This window comes from Haliotis asinina, chromosome 4 (genome assembly GCF_037392515.1).
Source record: "Haliotis asinina isolate JCU_RB_2024 chromosome 4, JCU_Hal_asi_v2, whole genome shotgun sequence".
Lineage (NCBI taxonomy): Eukaryota > Metazoa > Mollusca > Gastropoda > Lepetellida > Haliotidae > Haliotis > Haliotis asinina.
Window position 1 is genome coordinate 18,814,578 of NC_090283.1, and position 20,013 is coordinate 18,834,590.

At 40.7% G+C, this 20,013-nt stretch overlaps 1 protein-coding gene across 2 annotated transcripts in view; it reads right to left on the reverse strand.

Moving 5' to 3' along the window:
• Nucleotides 1–20,013, reverse strand: part of LOC137281348 (protein Wnt-11b-2-like) — a 138,053-nt gene that overhangs the window by 46,891 nt on the left and 71,149 nt on the right. For both annotated transcript variants that reach the window (XM_067812523.1, XM_067812524.1), the window contains one exon: nt 15,416–15,648. In XM_067812523.1, coding sequence (XP_067668624.1) covers nt 15,416–15,648 — 233 coding nt within the window. The remainder of the gene's footprint in view (nt 1–15,415; nt 15,649–20,013) is intronic.

Genomic DNA, 20,013 nt, shown 5'->3' on the forward strand with positions numbered 1-20,013 from the left:
GTTGAAACTCCACATCACTTGCCCCCTTAAACGCCATTCCTTAAACAAAAAGAAAATGCACGTGCGCTTCCGCGTTACTTCGTTCCGACAACAGCTGCTTCCGTATCTCGAGATGCGAAAGGCTGTCGTGATAACAAACGATAAGGGCAAGAAGGATGTATTGTTTGAGGACCAGTCAACAAAACAAAGTGATTCTGTCATCCGGGCATTTAGATCTCTTCTCAAAGGGACGCTGTCGAATCTAGTATCAGTAATACAGACTGACATATACCGACAGCAAAAGAAACGCAACTCTTTGTCAAGGTTTTAAATAGAAGCATAAACATGAACTCTGGTCTAAATGAGATTCCGTTTTGTGGAAATTTGCGTTTCTTTTGCTGTTCAGTATGTGTAACTCAAGCATGAGAAGGAATGGATCAGATTTACTACTGGAACCGCATTGATATTATGCGGGGGTACTTATTCCACTTATCTCGTAAAAGACGACAAAACATGTGCATATTTTTGACGGAAGCCGAGAACAGAGGGTCAAATGGCGCCTCAACCTCTGACGGGAAGACGTAATTGGGTAATGCCTCTCTTGTTGAAGCCGGAACGAAAACTTCTGAAGCATTCTTCGGAAGTCGTTGCAAGTCATACATAAAACAAATCTCCTCCTGCAAAGTGTGTTCACAATAAGTTGCACAGATGATTGTATCTACACAGAGGTTGTGTCACGGATCCCTCTTGGTATTGTGCTGCTCGCAAACAAATTGCCATAATTTGTACCACATTCCGTCAAGGAACACTTCAAAAGAAACCAGAATTAGGCCCACATGACGAGTTAGTTTATGATAAATAGGTGTTTTTCACGACCCTTCCGTTAGCGCACCTGCCGAAAGGGACTGGCTTGACACGTCAGGCTCCTTGTTTAGGGTACAATCATACAGCTTCACATTATTGTCGATGTGCACGTGGGTTATGAGGCTGTTGGCTCGAGCAAAATGGCGGCACAATTTTAAAGCGTCACTGAAATTATTAAAGAATGCAACTGAATGATTTTTCTTGATGTTTAACACCGTGTTCAGTGATATTCCGGTGGTCTGTAAATAATCGACTCTGGGCTTGTCAGTCCAAAGACCAACAACATGAGCATCCATCTACGCAAATGAGAATGCCATCACAACCAAGTCAGCATGTGTGATCACCCTGTCCCCTTAGTCCCCTCTTGCGTCAAGCATGACCTGCTGAAGACAAATTCTAAACCGGATCACGGGTCATGAAAGCATAAGGGAAATTTCCGTTTTAATGACTTTGCCCATATCGCAGAATTTCCACATTATAATGACGTCTTGTATAAACTTCGGTTTGTGAATACCATAAAAACTGGATAAATAACAGTGGAATAAAATGGATAATTTGCAAGAAAGAACATATTTGTACGTTGAGGACTTTCACTAGAACTTCAGGGATCCTGGAACGAACCAGGTGGTGCTGTAACGTCATGTTCTCCATCATCATCGTGCATGGTCCCCATCATCCCCGTCTACATCCCTGAACCATATTTTACATTCCACTTAGACTAACGCAAAGTCTATGAATATACACAATTTTCACATAAACAAATAATCTCATTTAACTTGAAAAGGAGCCTCAATGAGGTGGGAGATTCCCAAGCAAGAGGAAATTTTAGACTTGCCTCTTTCAGGGCTTTAGCATCACGGGAAGGGCTAGACGTTTGGGAACATAATGTGGTACAGGGACTGTGAGACATATTAACGATAGAATGCCGTTCTTCGGTAGTTCCCTGGTTAACAGTCTACATGACAGTCACTGAACCACATTTACCTTTGCGCCCATCTCTCACGATGATTCCATAGCCTTGAATGAAGGAGGCTGTGACCCTTGCTAGGTCTGAATCTTTCTCAGCGGAGCTAATTTCAGTTTACACGTAGTTGTTTATTTCTTTGAAGTTTGTATATATATATTCCATATTTTTCCATATTCCACGTATGGATCTGTTTGGTCTGCCTCAGCTTATATGCTTATCACCACCGCTGGCTTATACCAATGCCCAGTTACTGCAGTGACCTAGGTCATCGTGCCCGACACTAATATACTGATGACTGAGAAGAAAAGCGGTATATGATTTCAATTCTTGTTTATCATCTACCATTAGTTCTTTTGAAATAAATGAATATCAGTCGCCTATTAATACCTCACTGTCTATAAATATATCAAACATGAATGAATAAATAAATGAATGAACAGTAAACACACACTAAACGCTTTCGTTTTTCCTCAGATAAAATTCAAAACCTAATATCAAACATGTATACATTAATGTTTTTCGTTTACATATAAAGAACGCTTCATATATACGATGTGCAATAGATGTTGACACAAGACGGCCTCGTCAGGGAATATCAGAGACGGTGGTCCGATTCCGTGAGGTACAAATGGCAAAACGATACGAAACAACCACTGAACACACAGAGAACACCAGATGCCCACTATAAATACGTGTTCCGGTAAACACAATTCAAAGTGAAGAGAAATACACGTGTTTTAAATAGATGTTGATAAGGATAAAGAATAAATGTTTATATACGTTTCAAATAGATGAAGGTATGGTCTAGCCTAGTGGCCTAGTGGTTAAAGCGTTCGTTCGTCACGCTGAAGACCCGGGTTCAACCCTCTAAACGGGCACAATGTTTGAAGCCCATTTCTGCTGTCCCCAGTCGTGAAATTGCTGGAATATTGCTAAAAAAGACGTAAGTCCATACCCATCACCATCTGCATCATCTTCATCATCATTTTAACGAATATCCACGAGGTGACACTGGATATGTTTACCATGTCGTGAACACCGGGTGTCTCGACCGTCTGACAGTGATTCATGAATACATCATTTTGATACAGAATCGTTCAGGTTCGATATTCACGGAAATCATCAATCCAAACACTCGCATGTCCTCGTCGTGCGGGGGTAGCTGTGCATACACTAACGGGATCGGGTGTCAGACTCGATGATTTGGTTGATGATTTGGTCATCGTATCCAAAACGAGGAGATTGAAGATCGGGATGATTAGTCTGGTTCTGGCTCGGTTACGAACAGACCTCCACACCTGGAGTGGGTTCGGTGTTATTGAGTTCGGTGTTTTCGGTTTATTCTACAGGATTCGTGTGAAAATACTCGATGAAAATAGGTGAAGAAATTAACTGTCTGCTTGGGCAGTACTGCCACGGTCTGCCCTGACACGTGATGTATGGACTGAGACTGGTAACATTTCGCGTGTTAGAATCGCTAATGTGGCTGTGATGGCTAACATAGGAAATGTTTTATAGCCCACCAGAACTCATTACCAGGGAACACAACGGACCAGCCATGGTTCGTGATAGAGGTATGGTGAAATCACTCACAAACTCTCGCAGATTTCGCAATAACGGAAGCAGCATTTTGGAGCAAACGTTGCATATTCAGACATGAAAAGAGGGTGTTTTATTCCACTTCGCGAATGTATTTTTTTAGAATGTTTGTATCTCGTGGAAGGAAGGCACTTTATTGGTGTTAACATCGGCAAGGGAACATCTGCCAATGCTGTTTTGTATTTCGTAAGGAAAAACGCTTTTACAGAAAATAGGAAATTTCCAACATAACGCATGAAAGAAATAGGAGCTAATGCACAGCCTTGCTTAACTCTCAATACGAAACGAATCGACATTTCAATAGTATACATGCCATAGTACGTTCCTAATCATGCACATAAATAATACGTCAACGCTAGAGGACAACCAGACTCAACTATCCACCGATGCAGATTTCAAAAGCCGATACAGACAAAATAACGCTACGTGGTCATTCTATTGCATCTGCTTGCTTTAAAAGTGTCTCATATCACAGTCAGCAAACGCCTGAAAACATTACGACTGTTGTAAACCATCAAGTTCCTGTTTAACAACAATATTCCGAAGGGGGTGGGTGGGGGGAGTAGCCAAGAGGTTAAAACACCCGCTTGTCAGGCAGAAAACCCGGGTTCGATTCCCCCACTGTGATATTGCTGGAATGCTGCTTAAAATAATAGTTATTCACCGAAACCTTTACGACGGTTACCTGTGCATAACTGAGTCTGGACTTGTAAACACTGTGATCAATGTTTTAGACAGATATCTTCGCTTTTTGGTACGATGGCATTCAATAAAACTCATCGAGCCTGACCACCCGAACCACAGCACAAAAAGATATTGTATGGCTGCATGTACCTTAATAAATCTGCTCTTGAAAAAAACAAACCCAAATCCACTGCTTGGCATAGTAACGTATTTTCTATGTGCAAAAGTGAAGTAATATCGTCTGGAAAATGAATTCGTTCTTGTATTCTTAAAACGGCCTTACTGTGTTTTTCAAGGTATGGGAGTGTTGATACAATCGTGGAGATTCCAGCAGTTAAAAGTAAGATGCCTGTTATTACCTGCGATGCAGACTGAGACGACGGGACTCACAGCAACAGCAACCAACCATCAACATTTATGAGTTTGCACCCCCGAGACACACCTGCGGGTCATATAAATCCATCCAAAGGGTCTATTGCTGAGTCATTAAGGTACGGAGCTAGCATAGGGTACAGATATTACTAAGGGGTTATAGGCAGTGGTGGAGACAATGGATTCTACTGGCGTTGATGGGAACGCCATGGTGGTGCTGCTGCCGTGGGTCTTTGATTGTGGAAGAAACGTTAAGGCATGATATATCATTGTCATTAGTGGCGGTCTATGAGCATTGTGGGAAGGCCATACTTCAACGACGATGATGATTATGGGCAGTCATAGGCGCATTGAGAGGAGGTCGGCGTTTTGATTACCACATACCTGAAACCTCTAACAGGCACAGAAGCTAACACTCACTGGGCCAGACAGATGTTTCAAGTTAGCCTTGATTTCACTGGGTTCTACCATGAGGTTTTGTTTGGCGACATGAGCCCTGTGGGGATTCAAGGGCAGAATGTGGGCCAGAATTAAATGTTTCTAGTTCGGGCATGTTAAGCTGTTTGATTGACGTGTTGTGTGTCAGACACGTTGACCATCAAAGCGCATGGGTGATGTTGTTATTGAAAGCATACCACGTCAACGTCAGTGAGTGAGTTTTACATCGCAATATCCCAACAAAATAACAGACCATGACTTCATACATTGTACCCATGAAGGGATTCGATCTCGGATCTTAGATGTGACGAGCGACCTCTATAACCTATGGGCTAGGGTCAGGAAATAACCTCACCTTGATTTTCCTGAACACACACAAAAAATCCACTTTAGAAGCTTCTTGTGACAAACGTGTACGGATAAAAGTGACAGAAAAGAGACGACGATGAAATTACAATATTGCTTATACCTGGTACAAGCCATCTGGTAGCTTTGCTTTAGTTTGTTTGTCTGGTTTGTTGTTTAACACTCAGCAGTATTCCAGCTATATGATGACTGTGTGTAAATAATCATCTCTGGACCAGACAGTCCTGTGATTGACATCATGAACATCATTCACGCAATTGGTGTGCCTTAGACATCCAGTATACGTAAAGGCTCCGTACATATGTCAGTTTGACACAACTTTCACGTGACGTGTATACATACTATTAACCAATCCTTATCATTAAGGATGAATTGAAATAACACAACATCAGACATCAAATACAGAAAAGCGACGATACGTGTGTATAAAAGAGAGACATGAGTTATATATGTATAGAGAAATGACATCAATCAAGTCGCCGTCCAGAAAACAGACAAATAGGACGTCATCATATATTGTGACCAGCTGTTTGACGATGTACTGGTCAGCTGTCGACAGACCATGCCAGGCTGCCCACCGTGCAGCTGTCCATTGGACAAAATATTGAGACTCCACGTTAGTGTTAATGGGGGTTCACATTTTTACACGTTTTCGCGAATTTCACTGTTACCTATTTCTCTGGATGAAACATCTCAAGAATTCCCTGTTTAACTAAGGTATGGGTGTCTGGTTGAAACGCTCACCATTGATGACTGTCTGACTGAACCCACATTACTAACTGTATCTAATGTTTACCACCGATAACTGCCTGTTTGAAACTCACTACTGATAACTGCCTGATTGAAACCCACACTTGATTAATGTCTGAATGAAACCCGATATTGACAACTGCCTGATTGAAACCCACTATTCATACATTCCTGACTGAAATCTAGTACTGGTAACTGTCTGACTGAAATCTAGTACTGGTAACTGTCTGACTGAAATTCAGTAACTGTCTGACTGAAAGCTAGTACTGGTAACTGTCTGACTGAAATCTAGTACTGGTAACTGTCTGACTGAAACCCATTTCTGTTAACTGTCTGATTGATCCCACACTTGATAATTGTCTGACGGACGTCCAGATATGGTGTAATGTGTTAGTATGAACCCCACATAACTTCTGTGTTTGTGCATTTGTTGTTTAAAGTCACACTCTCCATACTAAAGTTCTATCACGGTGGTCTGAAATAGTCATGTCTAGACCAGACAATCCAGTGACTGTCATTATGAGCATCGAATAAAACCACTATCCAAATGAGCTCAAAGTACAATCTGCAAACTCTTAATGGTTTAAATTGAAACCCACATACGAACATTCCAAGAAGGACACTTAATACAGCGTTAATGTTCGCATACAACCAATATTAAACCATAAAACACACCTCGGTTAATGTTGCATACAACCCGGTTTGGGGTCTACTATTGAGACTAAACTATTAGCCTGATAACACATGCAAACATCTTGGCTGTTGAACACATAAAACCCATAGTTCTTTTCATCCACAAAGATGCGCTTCGCTCCATATCAATTTTACACTTCAAATGGTTGCATCGTAGTCGATAGGACCAACCACTATATGCTCTTCGGGAACGGCGAAAGGGTCCTGAGGTTTCTTTCCGATTTTCTTTTCGTCTTTATTTTTGTTTGAAGAATATACATATTTTTGAACTGCAGATGCACAGTAACATCTATCTAAACTGCATAAATATCCTTAATTATATTTCTCAAAAGCACTCAATGTAATATTCCATTTCCAGGCGATAGATAATTTTGAAAATGACTACTGAAAAAAAATCTTTAATAAATACGGACAAATTTCGGGATTTTTAAAATAATATCAATCCCTCACAAATATCAAAGGGACGTTGTCCACCCTCAAAGCTGAATATGTATCAGATGACTTTCAAATTATAAACGAAGGATGTAACATTTTATCATAAAGAACCGCATATGTATCAAATTCCGTAGACAGTGTCGGTGGTTCAATGATATAAAACAAAATATAAATCATACCATTGTCGTATAAGTCTATCCACTTTTCCACGTCTCATGAAAGAAGCAGGGTATCAATAAAAACATAAGTTCAGTAAAACGTGCCGAGTTCAATGTACGAAATATATTTAGAATTTTAAACAAACTACGTCCTCTGCTATAAAGGCGAGGGATCTTAATATCATATCTGGGTTGAGAAACTTAATAAAAATTTCACTGCGAGAATTAAATTTACTTTTCTCGTATAATGTTTAATGAGAGAAAATTTCGCATGAGTGATTTCATAAACGTTATCCGTCGTGTACGATGTTTCTCAATCAAAGAGCCCAAATCTCAGACGGTATTAAAGCTTCTCCAAAGCATAAAAGTTTATGAAGCAAACAAACGCGGTAATAAAAGTTTATTTACTCGAATTTTATCTTCTCACAGGCTCCATCAAACTCGCTCCCAATTATAACGTCAACAACAATTGAGAAACATGTTTCGCGATATTGCTTTAAACACAATTAGGAGACATGACAAGCATTTGAACTATGTGTTTCGAGATACATTAGTCAACCAAGCGTTCAAAGTTACTCAATTTTACTGCAGTACTTAAACACAAAGTTATTTCCATGCATTTATCTCAAAACGCGGACATACATAAAACAGAAAAATCGATGGCTTATGCAGGGGTAGACGGCTGGATGGTTTTTCTTTGTCCTGTGTTTGAGCAACGAACTGTCTTCGGTAATGTAATAAAACTGAGAATAAACACACGATATATGCGATTCAACACGTTTTACTCTGTGACGATCCGGGTCAAGGTTCCGATCCACGAAGTGTTCGTAACGTTAAGACTTGTCTTATATCCATAGTTTACCGTAGATTTACGAATGTCCTAGAGCTACGAATGCACAAAGTACTCGTCGTAACTCCACAGTTTAGCATCGGCTTACGAATGTCTAGCGCTACGAACGTTTAGTGGATAGTGACCCTGGGTCTACAAAGCGTCCGCAAAGTTACGAACTCTCGTAACTCCATAGTGTATCGTAGGATTACCTGATTGGCTGGTGCTGACTCGATTATCGTATTCTGGGTGCCCTTGTACAAACTGAATTGATTATGTGTTAGGAACTACCATATCTCAACGTAGATTTAGCGCCAGTAGCTGTCGCTGTTTCTACAATGTTTTTTCTGAAAATCTTTCACACCTCTACTTTGTTGCCTCGTTGTATTACTAGTGCGTGGATGTACTATGTACCAGAGTAACTGGGTTTGGTGTTTAAATAACTTTGAAAACTTCTGTAGCGGCTTTAAGCAATGCTCACTCAATAAAGTTATGCAACAAAACAGCGAGGCATGACACTTTTGTCTGGGGATGTCGTCCGAGCTTTAATTAATACTCTTGCAGTGTCATCAACGAAGCGTACACGATAACAATAAAAGTTTAAAAACAGTCGCGTGTCACAGTGATCTTGTTTGAGAAAACAGAGTTTGTCGTGAGGTGAGTAGCACATTATTGACTTTACCATCGACTCAGAAGCTGTGAAAACACAACTTGTGGCCATTGAGCATTGTAACATGGCCCTATACACCTAAAGTAGCCACACATTTATCCTGTTCACTCAATACCAGGAACTTTGTTCGAGCATTCATAATAGTCCCACTTACACATGAAAGAGAAAGCGGCCATTGCCGACAAAAACCTCCCCATACAAAACGACTAAATAAATACTCTCTGTAACAATAGCTTCAAGGGCGCGCATACGTTAGATATAATATTTACCTCACGACTGCCGTTCACCTTTTACCAGACTTGGGCGCACGTGGTGAGAATTAGCCATCAATGAAAAACACCATCTCCACATGATCGTTTTCTTTTGTTTTCGTTTGAAGGCCAAGCCCCAGTCTAATTTGAAATTGAAACTAAACATTTTGTACTCCCCCAGGGGCTGGGGGCGAGGGATGGGGGTTTGATTGTGATGACGGACGGGCGGTGCCGTGAAGTTCTGTCTGCAACTTGCATACGCTTACGTGACGTGAAATTGGCATTTGAGAGCATGGAGCGGAGAGATGTTTTCTTGAAAGGCCAAAAGTGATCTATAGAATTAGAATCTTAGAAGCCCCAAGGGGATACCATTATAAATGGCAGACATGTTGTCATGCTAACGAAATTCTGTGGCAACGCATGACGTCTGTTCCTCATGCATCCCGCTGTATACGAACACTGACTGACATGCATTGAACGTCACAGGAACGATAAGCATGCGTATTTTAAATATAATTACTTTCCACACTGGGAGTATTTCAAGTAAAGGGACGACTATGTAGCTACCAGTCATGCAACGTTGACCTTATTCTTATTCATTGTTTACGTTAGATCACTATATACCCCGATACATAAAGACCACTATAAGATCAGTGAAGATCTGGGATCGAACTGATCTTCAGCAACCCATGCTTGTCGTAACGGGATCGGGTGGTCTGGACCACTGAAGCGGTTGACACATATCTACGTGTCCCAAAAGCGTAGATCGATGGTCATACTGTTGATCACTGGCTTGTTTAGCCCAGACTCGATTATTTACAAACCGTCGTTACTTAGCGGGAATATTGCGGCGACGAAAAGCAAACAAACAATAGTACTGGAAACTAATAACCTTCTTAAAACAAACTATACTACTGAAAATGAATTAAAATACACCCGATTTTAAGGTTACTACAGTACAAATTTCATGACATTAGTTCATGTTTCATGCAATGACTGAATAACAATAGCAAGACACAAGAACTTTGTGTTCCTTAACTTGTATTGGGTAGTCTACATCTCTAAGTATTAAGCTGCTACCAGGTCGTACTTGGCTTCACCGCCCTCAGACCTGCTTCCTAAATTGTTTCACCCCATAGAAATGTGACAAGGCCTTGAATTTTTCTCACACACGGAAAGGGCCGTGGTTTCCTCAAAGTGACTGTTCACCCCTGGGTGAACGAGGTGACACATCAGCGTTAATCAGGCTGTTTCAGCACGCGGGCCTCAGGTAGCGGCCTTATCTACAAGCAATGAAGAATTCACGAGATTCTGTAAACTGACATCAAAGCGACTGGTTATCAAAGTGACCACCGGACGTCCCAGAACGAGTAGCAAGTCGGGAACTACACGTGGTCATCTGGTCAATCACGTGGCTCAAGGCGGTCATCCGTTTGAGACGGGAACATTAAAGACGCCAAGCTCGGGACTGTCGAGTCAATCATGTTATTGTTGTTGGTGGGACAAGGTGTGCAAATAAAACCTGCAACATTCTGTAATATTTATTCTAAACATTTGTCATTGTCTTGATTACCGCGCCTCTCAGAGAATCTGTGGTCAAAGAGATGGGTGTGCTGTCTGTCTACATCAAATATATGTATGACGTTGGCTATTGCGTCATAAAGATCCTTTCTCATCCTCTTCCTTATCTGGCGCGGTGAAGAAGCCGAGCGGTTACAGCTTTCATTCGCCAAGCTGAAGCCCAGGTTCTGTTCCTATACGGGTACATTGTGTCAAGTTCATTTATGGTGTTCCGAACCGTAACATTGCCGGAACATTGCTGAAAAGCGGTTCAAATCCACACTCACCCCATCTCCAGAACACCTGGAGTTCTCTCCTGTCCCAACTGTGTAGATCTACGTTCATGCTGCTGATCACTGGGGTGTCTGGTCAGACCCGATTAAAATAAGACTGCATCCATACAGCTGGAGAATTGCTGTGTATGACGTAAAACAACCAACAAATACTTTTCTACCTATCACTGCCACACCCTATTTCGTCACAAGCCACACTAACAATGAAGACATATAACCTTAACATTTTATCTAATTTGGGAATCAGACCCGGGTTAGCGTGACAAGCGAACGCTTTAACAACTACCCCATACTATCCAACTATCCCAAATTCAACAGCATAATCTCGAGTAAGTAAATCTTGGGGATAACCTTTTCAATAAATGCCAAGAAAGCCACAAGCTGCAGCCAGTACATCACCAACACACTGTTCATTAAGCTCTACAAGCGCGTTACGATGTGACACTGACAGGAGCTTATATCCCTGCTACAGATACAAAATATACATCCTCCCAACAAACAGAAGCCACGGGGGTTTACCTGAGTACTTATCTATTAGACGTGCATTTATAACACTGTCCCCTACTGCAAGGTAACCTGTTGCAGTCTCCATTTAACCGTCTAACTTTCAACAGGTGCGTGCATTAGGTGCAAACTAATGTTTTGACGTGCTCTAAATGTCAAAACATCCATTTTAAAAAAGTCCAATATGAAATACAGATTTTCTAATACCACCTGTTAAATTCTTGCTTTCGGCAAAACATGCCCCAACAAACACGACCCTGTCGCTGAAGTGAAAACCATCCTACCCTCCTTCTAGAAGCCAACACTAACAACAACAGTTTCTGACTGACGTTACGAGTAATGTTATATGTAATTGAACAAGGGTTCAATTACGACAACGGGCTTTGTAGGAAAAGGCAAACAGTTCTTACAGAACTGTTGTTTAAACAAGATCCGATAGCGCGGCGAGATCGTCACCTGTTTTCGTTACCACTATCGTTTTCAGCCTCTTAATCGTTTACTTATGTCCTATGTTAACTGACAAGGATTGGCAAGATGGAATACAGTTATATGGCCTTGTATTTTCGCACTAAATATTTACAATGGCCAAGTTAATCTGTATGGGTTACATCCGGCTTTCCAAAATCGATGTGCACTGAAAGAGGACCAAGCATAAATTAAACGTTTTTTTTCGTCGTTTAGACACATGATCTGAAGTATCTGTTTCAAATGGCTGAAGCGTTGCTGTGTGAGAGTTCTTACGAATTGTGTGAATGGCGCTTGCTACAGCTAGAACAGGGTGTGCTCACCCTTTCTGTCGACACCTCGTAATGTCATCTCAGAATTCAGTGATCAATTCAGAAAACTGGGGACACTATTTGTTCTGGAATCTGTCCTGGCGGATAACTGACTGGCACTGCCATTTTCACATTGCCATTTACATATTTACCATACTTCAGTAACCGGTGTCTCAGCAATGTCTGCGACATCAGAAACGGCGTTGACAACGTCAGTATCGGAGTCTACAACGTCAGTAACGGCGTTTACAATTCCTGTAATGGCGTTTACAATTCCAGTAATGGCGTTTACAACGTCTGTAACGGCGTTGATAACGTCAGTATCGGAGTCTACAACGTCAGTAACGGCGTTTACAAAACGTCCGCGTGGGTGGTGTTTACGTCAGTAACGGCGTTTACAATTCCAGTAATGGCGTTTACAACGTCAGTAACGGCGTTTAGAATGTCAGCAACGGCGTTTACAACGCCTGTATCGGTGTTTACAACGTGAGTAACGGAGTTTACAACGTCGGTAACGGTGTCTACAGCGTCAGTAAGGACGTTCACATCGTCAGTGTCGGTGTCTTCAACGTACGTAACGGCGTTTACGTCAGTAACGGTGCCTGCAACGTCAGCAAAGGTGTCTACAAGGTCAGTATCGGTGTCTACAACGTCAGTAACGGATTCTTGAACGTCAGTGACGGTGACTGCAGTAGCGGAGTCTATAAAGTCTACACACCTCAAACACAGTTAAAATGTACATCGTACAAACGCGTAAGGCTTCAAAATGAAAACATATTGCGCCTCCGTGTGCCCGGTAGGAATACGTTATATCACCAATGTTGAAAGACATACAACCTGTCTGTATACACATAGACAGAGGACTGGTACTCATGGACGCGAACACTGTACTAATCTGATAGCAATGCATTCAACTTCAACTGTACAATTCACAATTTGCGGACACCATCGGGTCATTAAAGTTCAACATCTCGGGTCAATGAAGGCTTGAGAATGTTCAAGCTTCAAACAATCAGTAGTTGTTGCGGAGCATGCGTGATTGACGAGCCATGTACGCATGCTTGAAACATGCACGTGCTCAGACCTCGTTAATCATAAATCCGCACTCTCATCACTCATTCCAGTACACGTTACCGTACAACTATCAACAGGTTATCGTGGCAGGTCTTGGAAACCTTTCGGAAATTATAAATTTTGAGGGCACGCCTACGCGAATGAACGTAATCATTTTGACGCTCTGTGTATGTTCAACAAATATAAATAAACGCAGGCACACAAATACACAAACACATTTACACATTTGTCAGTTGTAGTATGTCATGCTCATGATGACGATATAGATACTCGGCTTTTCCGTCGCTATGACTACGCTCGGTTTTTATTTCATCTCAAGCGCAATTGAGCAGCGAAAGATCTTCCGTACAAAAAGGAGTTTTTACATAATTATTGGTCATACCCCTAAAGAAATATTATAAAGTGATATGTAAACAATGGTTACATATATTCAGATACGATTCGAATAAATATTACCTTCAGTATTTGTTAAATGCAGCATTAAAAAATATTATGTAGACGAGTAGAAATGCATACATGACAACAACTGATGACATCTAACTTAAGATTGAAGCACGTAGATTGCATTCTTGAAAGTCTTCGACCAATCTGACACGATAATCAACAGCTCTAACATTCGTGACCTTCTTAGCCGCGGGGTTAAGACAAATACTATGGACGCACGGATATGCTCAGCGGCGCCATGTCGTTCCTCCGCCTACGCCATGTCCACGATGCGTTGTTTACAAGCATGACCACGTGACATGCTGTTTACGTCACGTGACATGCTGTTTACGTCAATTGGCCATACCGGAGGTGACGAGTCAAGTGCCATCATCGACGTTGACGTCCGATGTGCAACGATAATTGATAACATTGCACGATGTTCCTTGTTGGTAAGGCGTCATTGATTTGCCGACATGTCACGTGACCCGTGTGTAGTAGGGCATGTGACACAATCATACTTGACATCCTGTCATTGTCCGCCCGTCATCTTGATACACATGTCAAAGAAGGGCGGGGCACCTTGCAGTTGACCCGGGCAAATAGTAGCGGAACTGATAGAACTTCTGTCTTTCCTTACATGTGTCAAAAGTACTGAAGCGTGGCTTGAGCAAATATACACGTACGATTATTATGTACACGTACATACAATCATGTGAAAGATCTTCGGAAAGTTATGTACAAACGTACACACAAGACAAACTTAACAAATCTAAACAAACAGAGGTGGATGACTAGAACAGACACTCGGTCTTGTACGACATGTAACGAACGGCCTCCTGTGAAAGCTATGCCATCGTAAGTCCTACAAATACCCAATGATAATGGGTATAGAACCCGGACTCTTTGTACAGCAAGCCAACGCTTTATCCACTAGGCTACATTTAACATTTCAGTTTGAAGTGTTTATGTTGTGTAACGCCGCGCTCAGCACTATTACTGCTGTATGACGACGGTTTGTAAATATTCCAGCCTGGAACAGACAATCCAGTGACTGACCATCATGACTAACCAACACAGCAAGTCAGAGCACCCGATCCCGTTAGTCGCCCCTTATGTAAAACACAGTTTGCTAAAGACCAATTCTGACAGATTTTCACGGGTCCATTTGAAGTGGATTTTAATAAAAAGCACTGTAGTGAGTGAGTATAGTTTTATGCCGCCTTAGGCAATATTCCAGCAATATCTATCTATCTATCTATCTATCTATCTATTTATCTATCTATCTATCTATCTATCTATCTATAGAACTTATTTGTAGAGCGGTAGGGTCTAGTAGAACCAACAAAAAGCGCTGTACTGCGCTAGGAACTGGCATTTGAAAGGCTAGTTCAGGGGCTGTTGAGGAACATCGTACGCTCGGAACTGGCAGTTGAAAGGCTAGTTGAGGCCCCTGTTGAGGAACATCGTACACTAGGAACTGGCAGTTGAAAGGCTAGTTGAGGGCCCCTGTTGAGGAACATTGCATGCCTTTCTAAAGAGGTAAGTCTCTAGATAAACTTTGAACGCTGATAGTTCATGTTTTGACCTCAGGCAGAATGGTAGACAGTTCCACAGAGTAGGTCCGGATGTGTCGAAACACTAGCCTACCCCACCGCCCCAATAAGCAACGTTAGTAAATACAAATTATCAAATAAATTAAATCATCAGACGCTGTAAAGGTAGCTTACCCCTGACCAAATCCCTGGACATGCTTGGCACGTTTTGTATTGACGAACAATTCCACCGTCGGTCGGCAAACTGACTTTGACACGTTTCCACAGACACTGATGTCGCAAGCGCCACAGTTTCCATTAAATCCAAATTTTCTTTGCACATTTTCACTTGTCGTGGTACAAGTCCTATTGATTTTGAACAGTTCTTGGAATTATCCCATGACTTGTGTTTGATTTTATAAAGTGCCCTGAAAAAAACAAAACAAAACAGAACATCAGCGTCAGAAGATTCACATTTGAAGGATTCGTAAGACAATTCTGTGCGGAGTCAAAATACAGCATGTGCATGCGTTTTATATGAGGTCCATGTGGTTTTACTAAAATAAAAGCGCCAAATCTCATTCCACACTCACAAGACATATCTGCTAACAGCAGTGCTGATTGGACAATTGTGACTATATCGTGAACACATATTTGTAGTATGTGAACAAATCGATTCTGGACTAGATATTCCAGTGATTGTCACCATGCAATGCGATGACAACATGTGTTTGTAAACCACTATGCAATAGTGACGATACCAGGTGTTAGTAGAATGTAAGCGTATCCTGCCCCATTGAAAGCACCCGTCATAAACATATGCTAGGTCTAATGTATTGTTCATCTGAAAAAGATCGTGAAAGTATGGTTTACATCAAAATGGGGAATTGAATCGGACAACATTATTGTTACTGGTGCAACAAGAAATGCCTCGAAATGGTCAAATCTTGGTTGGGTAACAGAATGGTCGAAAACATGAGCAGTTACTAGACTTAAATCATAATGTTTTTAAGGTCAAAATATATCTATGCTGGCTGTATAGTGTTTAGAGGTGTCAAATAGTTTACAGTGTTGAGTGAGGGTTTCTGCTACACTTTCATCTAAAGGACATGTAGCATTATTTGTGTTTCTAATGAATCTGGTGGGGGACATCACAGTAGGACAATTACTCACTCATAATAACATAATAACAATCATTAGGCTGTCTGGTTCAAACGCGATTACTTAGAGACTTACGTGATATATCTGCAATGATCCACTACCACCACCACCACCAACAACAACAACAACACACACACACCGTCAATCTTCTCTGCTTATTGTCCTGTATCATGCGTCATGCAAGCGCTAACATATCATCCATACTGGCTATTAATACAACACAACGCCCGTTGCTTTACCAAAGGGGTACATCCTTTGCACCAACACAGCTATAATACAAGACAAAATTATCAATGTAGGATCAAACCGAGCTCACTCACTCACTCTCATATCACTTACAGATCGATAACAGATCATCTACCACCAAGGACTTCAATGAAGAATGCGCACAGAGCATTTGAAGTGCCGCAGGCCTAACACAGCACACACGTTCGAATGAAGGAACTCAGGTGTATTTCTCTTCAAATCATTACTCAATAAATATGCAATAAAATCTCAGAATGTGTCTGCTTCCATTCTTTGCAAATATTTGCAGGCAAATAGAAATGGGAAAAAACACTAAACTATCAAGAACATTTTTCCAGAATGTTTACCTAAATAACAGTTATGGCGTCCAAAAAACTCATTCCGGGTGAAGTTCAAGAACATTGCCCGATCGAGGCGGTTTTCCCTAAAATAAGAAGCACTGGTTTCCATGGCAACTGTGGAAGCTAATGAAGGCGACGTGCAATAAGAAGTCATCACACCCAATAAATAAAGACAACACCAAAGTCATTAGCTCAAGAACGTGCACACTGGAACCTTTGATTACTTCAAAGAATGGCTTTATTGTAGCTGGGAGTAAACAATTATGTGTTTGAAAGATGGCGTAATGCTTCGTCAAGGTTTATTATGCATGGAATATCATATCCACACACACCATAAATTGTGTAAGAGGATTAAAATACACAAAAGCGGTTTGCTGAACACGCTGCACTGGCATCCACGTGTTCAGCAGAGCGCAAGGCCAGCAAAACATCGGTAGCCGGGAATGAAAATTGACGACGGCTATAAATATTTGGAAAATAGGTCAGATTTTGCTTCATCTGAAATCTATTTTCAATTAAATCAGCGGCATTTGTATACCCTAGGAGACGCTTATAAAACAATACTTGATGGTGTTTATTCCTGTTACCGAAAGACTTATAAACCTTTCGCAGACACGTCTTCCGTATTGACGATGCTGGGAGGAGATTACGGTAGCTGACTCAAACCATTATTTCTAAAAAAAGTTGGGAACTTATACCTAAGCTTTCCAAATAAAAATCGAATATATACATACAGCCAATGCTTTCAAGATAGATCACAAATGCATTACCCGATAAACCACAAAAACTGACAAATGTTCTAAGATTTGAAAATGTATTATCGAACATTTGCCCGGAGGTTCGATTAAACCATTATGTATAAAAGGTTCCGGGTTTTCATACCCCCCCAAATGAAATCGAACATTTACAAAGAGCCAGTACCCATCAAAAAGATCAGAATAACATCAAACCAAATCATGCATGTGCTGGACTCCCTCAACTGTTTTGTAAATGTATTAACGAACATTTGACAACGTAAATATGGATGTGGCTGTCTTTAGCCATTATTTCTAAGGTTTTGGATACTAATACCCTTCCAAATAAATACAGACAGCCAATACTTTACAAAAACATGACATTACATGGAACCATTACCAAAGATTCTGACAACCGTATCATGTTTTGTAAATGTATAAAGGAACTGTGATTGGATGATGGATGGGGAACACGATGGCTGTCTTAAACCATTATTTATAAAGTTGTTTGTCTATTATGTCATTCTAAATAAAAATGGAACCGTTATCAACATCCAGCTCTCCCAAAACAGATATGATGGACACCAAACTACATTACAAATGTACCAAGTTTTATAAATATATTAATGAACATTTGACTGGATGATTGGGGGAGAAAACGGTGACTGTATTAAACTATGATTTCTAATGATGTTGGGAATTTATACCATTCTAAATAAAACTTGAACATTTACAACCAGCCAATACTTATCACAACTGATTAGATTTACAACAAACTATCATCACAAAGACTCTGACAAGTATACCAAATTTTGTAAATATGTTAACGAACATCTGACTAAAAGCTAGATCGGGATTACTAATATTTCTAAAAGTGTAATGGGACTTAATACCACCCTAAATAAAATTGGAACATACAGCTAGTAAATACTTCAAAAACACTTCAGAATTACATCGAACCATACCAATAAGACTCTGACAAATGTAAATGTATTACCGAACATCTGGCCTTTAATTATCAAGCATTTCGTCTCCAGAAATATTATATATGATAACACCTTGTCGTTCTACTCGAAATAGCAGATTCCAAGTGTTACGCGTACCGACATTACATAGCGTGTGTTCCCGTTAACGTCACGTTACATCTATCGGGCCTATTTTGTCCAATGAGCATTCATTAACTACCGCTTAACCTATGCCTTTACAACGATATCATAACCAAGCACTAGAGCTGAAGGGATTGGGCGATGCCAGTAGTCACCTTGTGACTATCGTGTAGCCAATTACCGCAAGTTAATCACAGCCTAAAGATGGACCTTCTGGGCTTGAGGGTGCCCAATTAGATCCATCCGTGCTTTAAAGCTCTGTGGTTGCTGGTTGCCGGTTGTGCGGAGACACTTACAGGTGCTTATATTACCACTCTATCTCGTGATTCGGACCACCAAAGTGTTTTTATGTCTGGTGAAGCCCAGCGCAGACATGATCAAATAACACTGCTTCATATTTATCGTTTAGTATTGCACATCAGGCTTAAGAAAATATTTACTCGGTAGCTGGACTTGACCAACACATTGCCAGTTTGAGAATGAAAATGGTTGAAAGTAGTCATCGAAAAACTTCGAAGTATAGGTCAAGAATACTTCCTGCTTTTGTATGAACTGTTTAGCGCTTTTCACCTCCGAGTGTTTGAAGTCATGGGTAAGAGTACATGTACACTGAAAAATGGATTTGATCAAACACATACAAATGTTATCAAGCTTTACAATGCTTAATCAGCTGTCGAAACACTGCCAGTTTAGATCCAAAATGTAAACACGAATTGGATAAACATGTTAGGTCGTTTCATGTTAATCTACCCTAGCTTTAACACTGGCGTGTACTTTCTCTTTCCCGTCAATTATTTATCAAATGTCGCAATTCATGAATGAAACTTCGAACTTTATACGTGAAAGTCAGTCATTTACACATGAAAGTCCTTAAGTTCTAAATGAAAGTTCGAAATTCATTATGAAAGTCCGCAATTTATATATGAAAGTCCATGATCTATAAATGAAAACTCGAAATTCATGAATGAAAGTCCGAAAGTCACGGAAGAAAATCCGTAATGCAAACATTAGAGTCCGTATTCGTAAATGAAAGTCCGTGATTCATGAATGAAAGTCTACTCGTCCTACAAGGATCTCATGAATCCGGTACTGACATTTCTATTGAACCGGTTACAATAGGAAGGTGGTGTAATATCATTGAATGTGGAAATTGCTCTATAATAATTCATGAAGGTTTTCCAGCGTTCAGTTCCTGCTGGAATAAT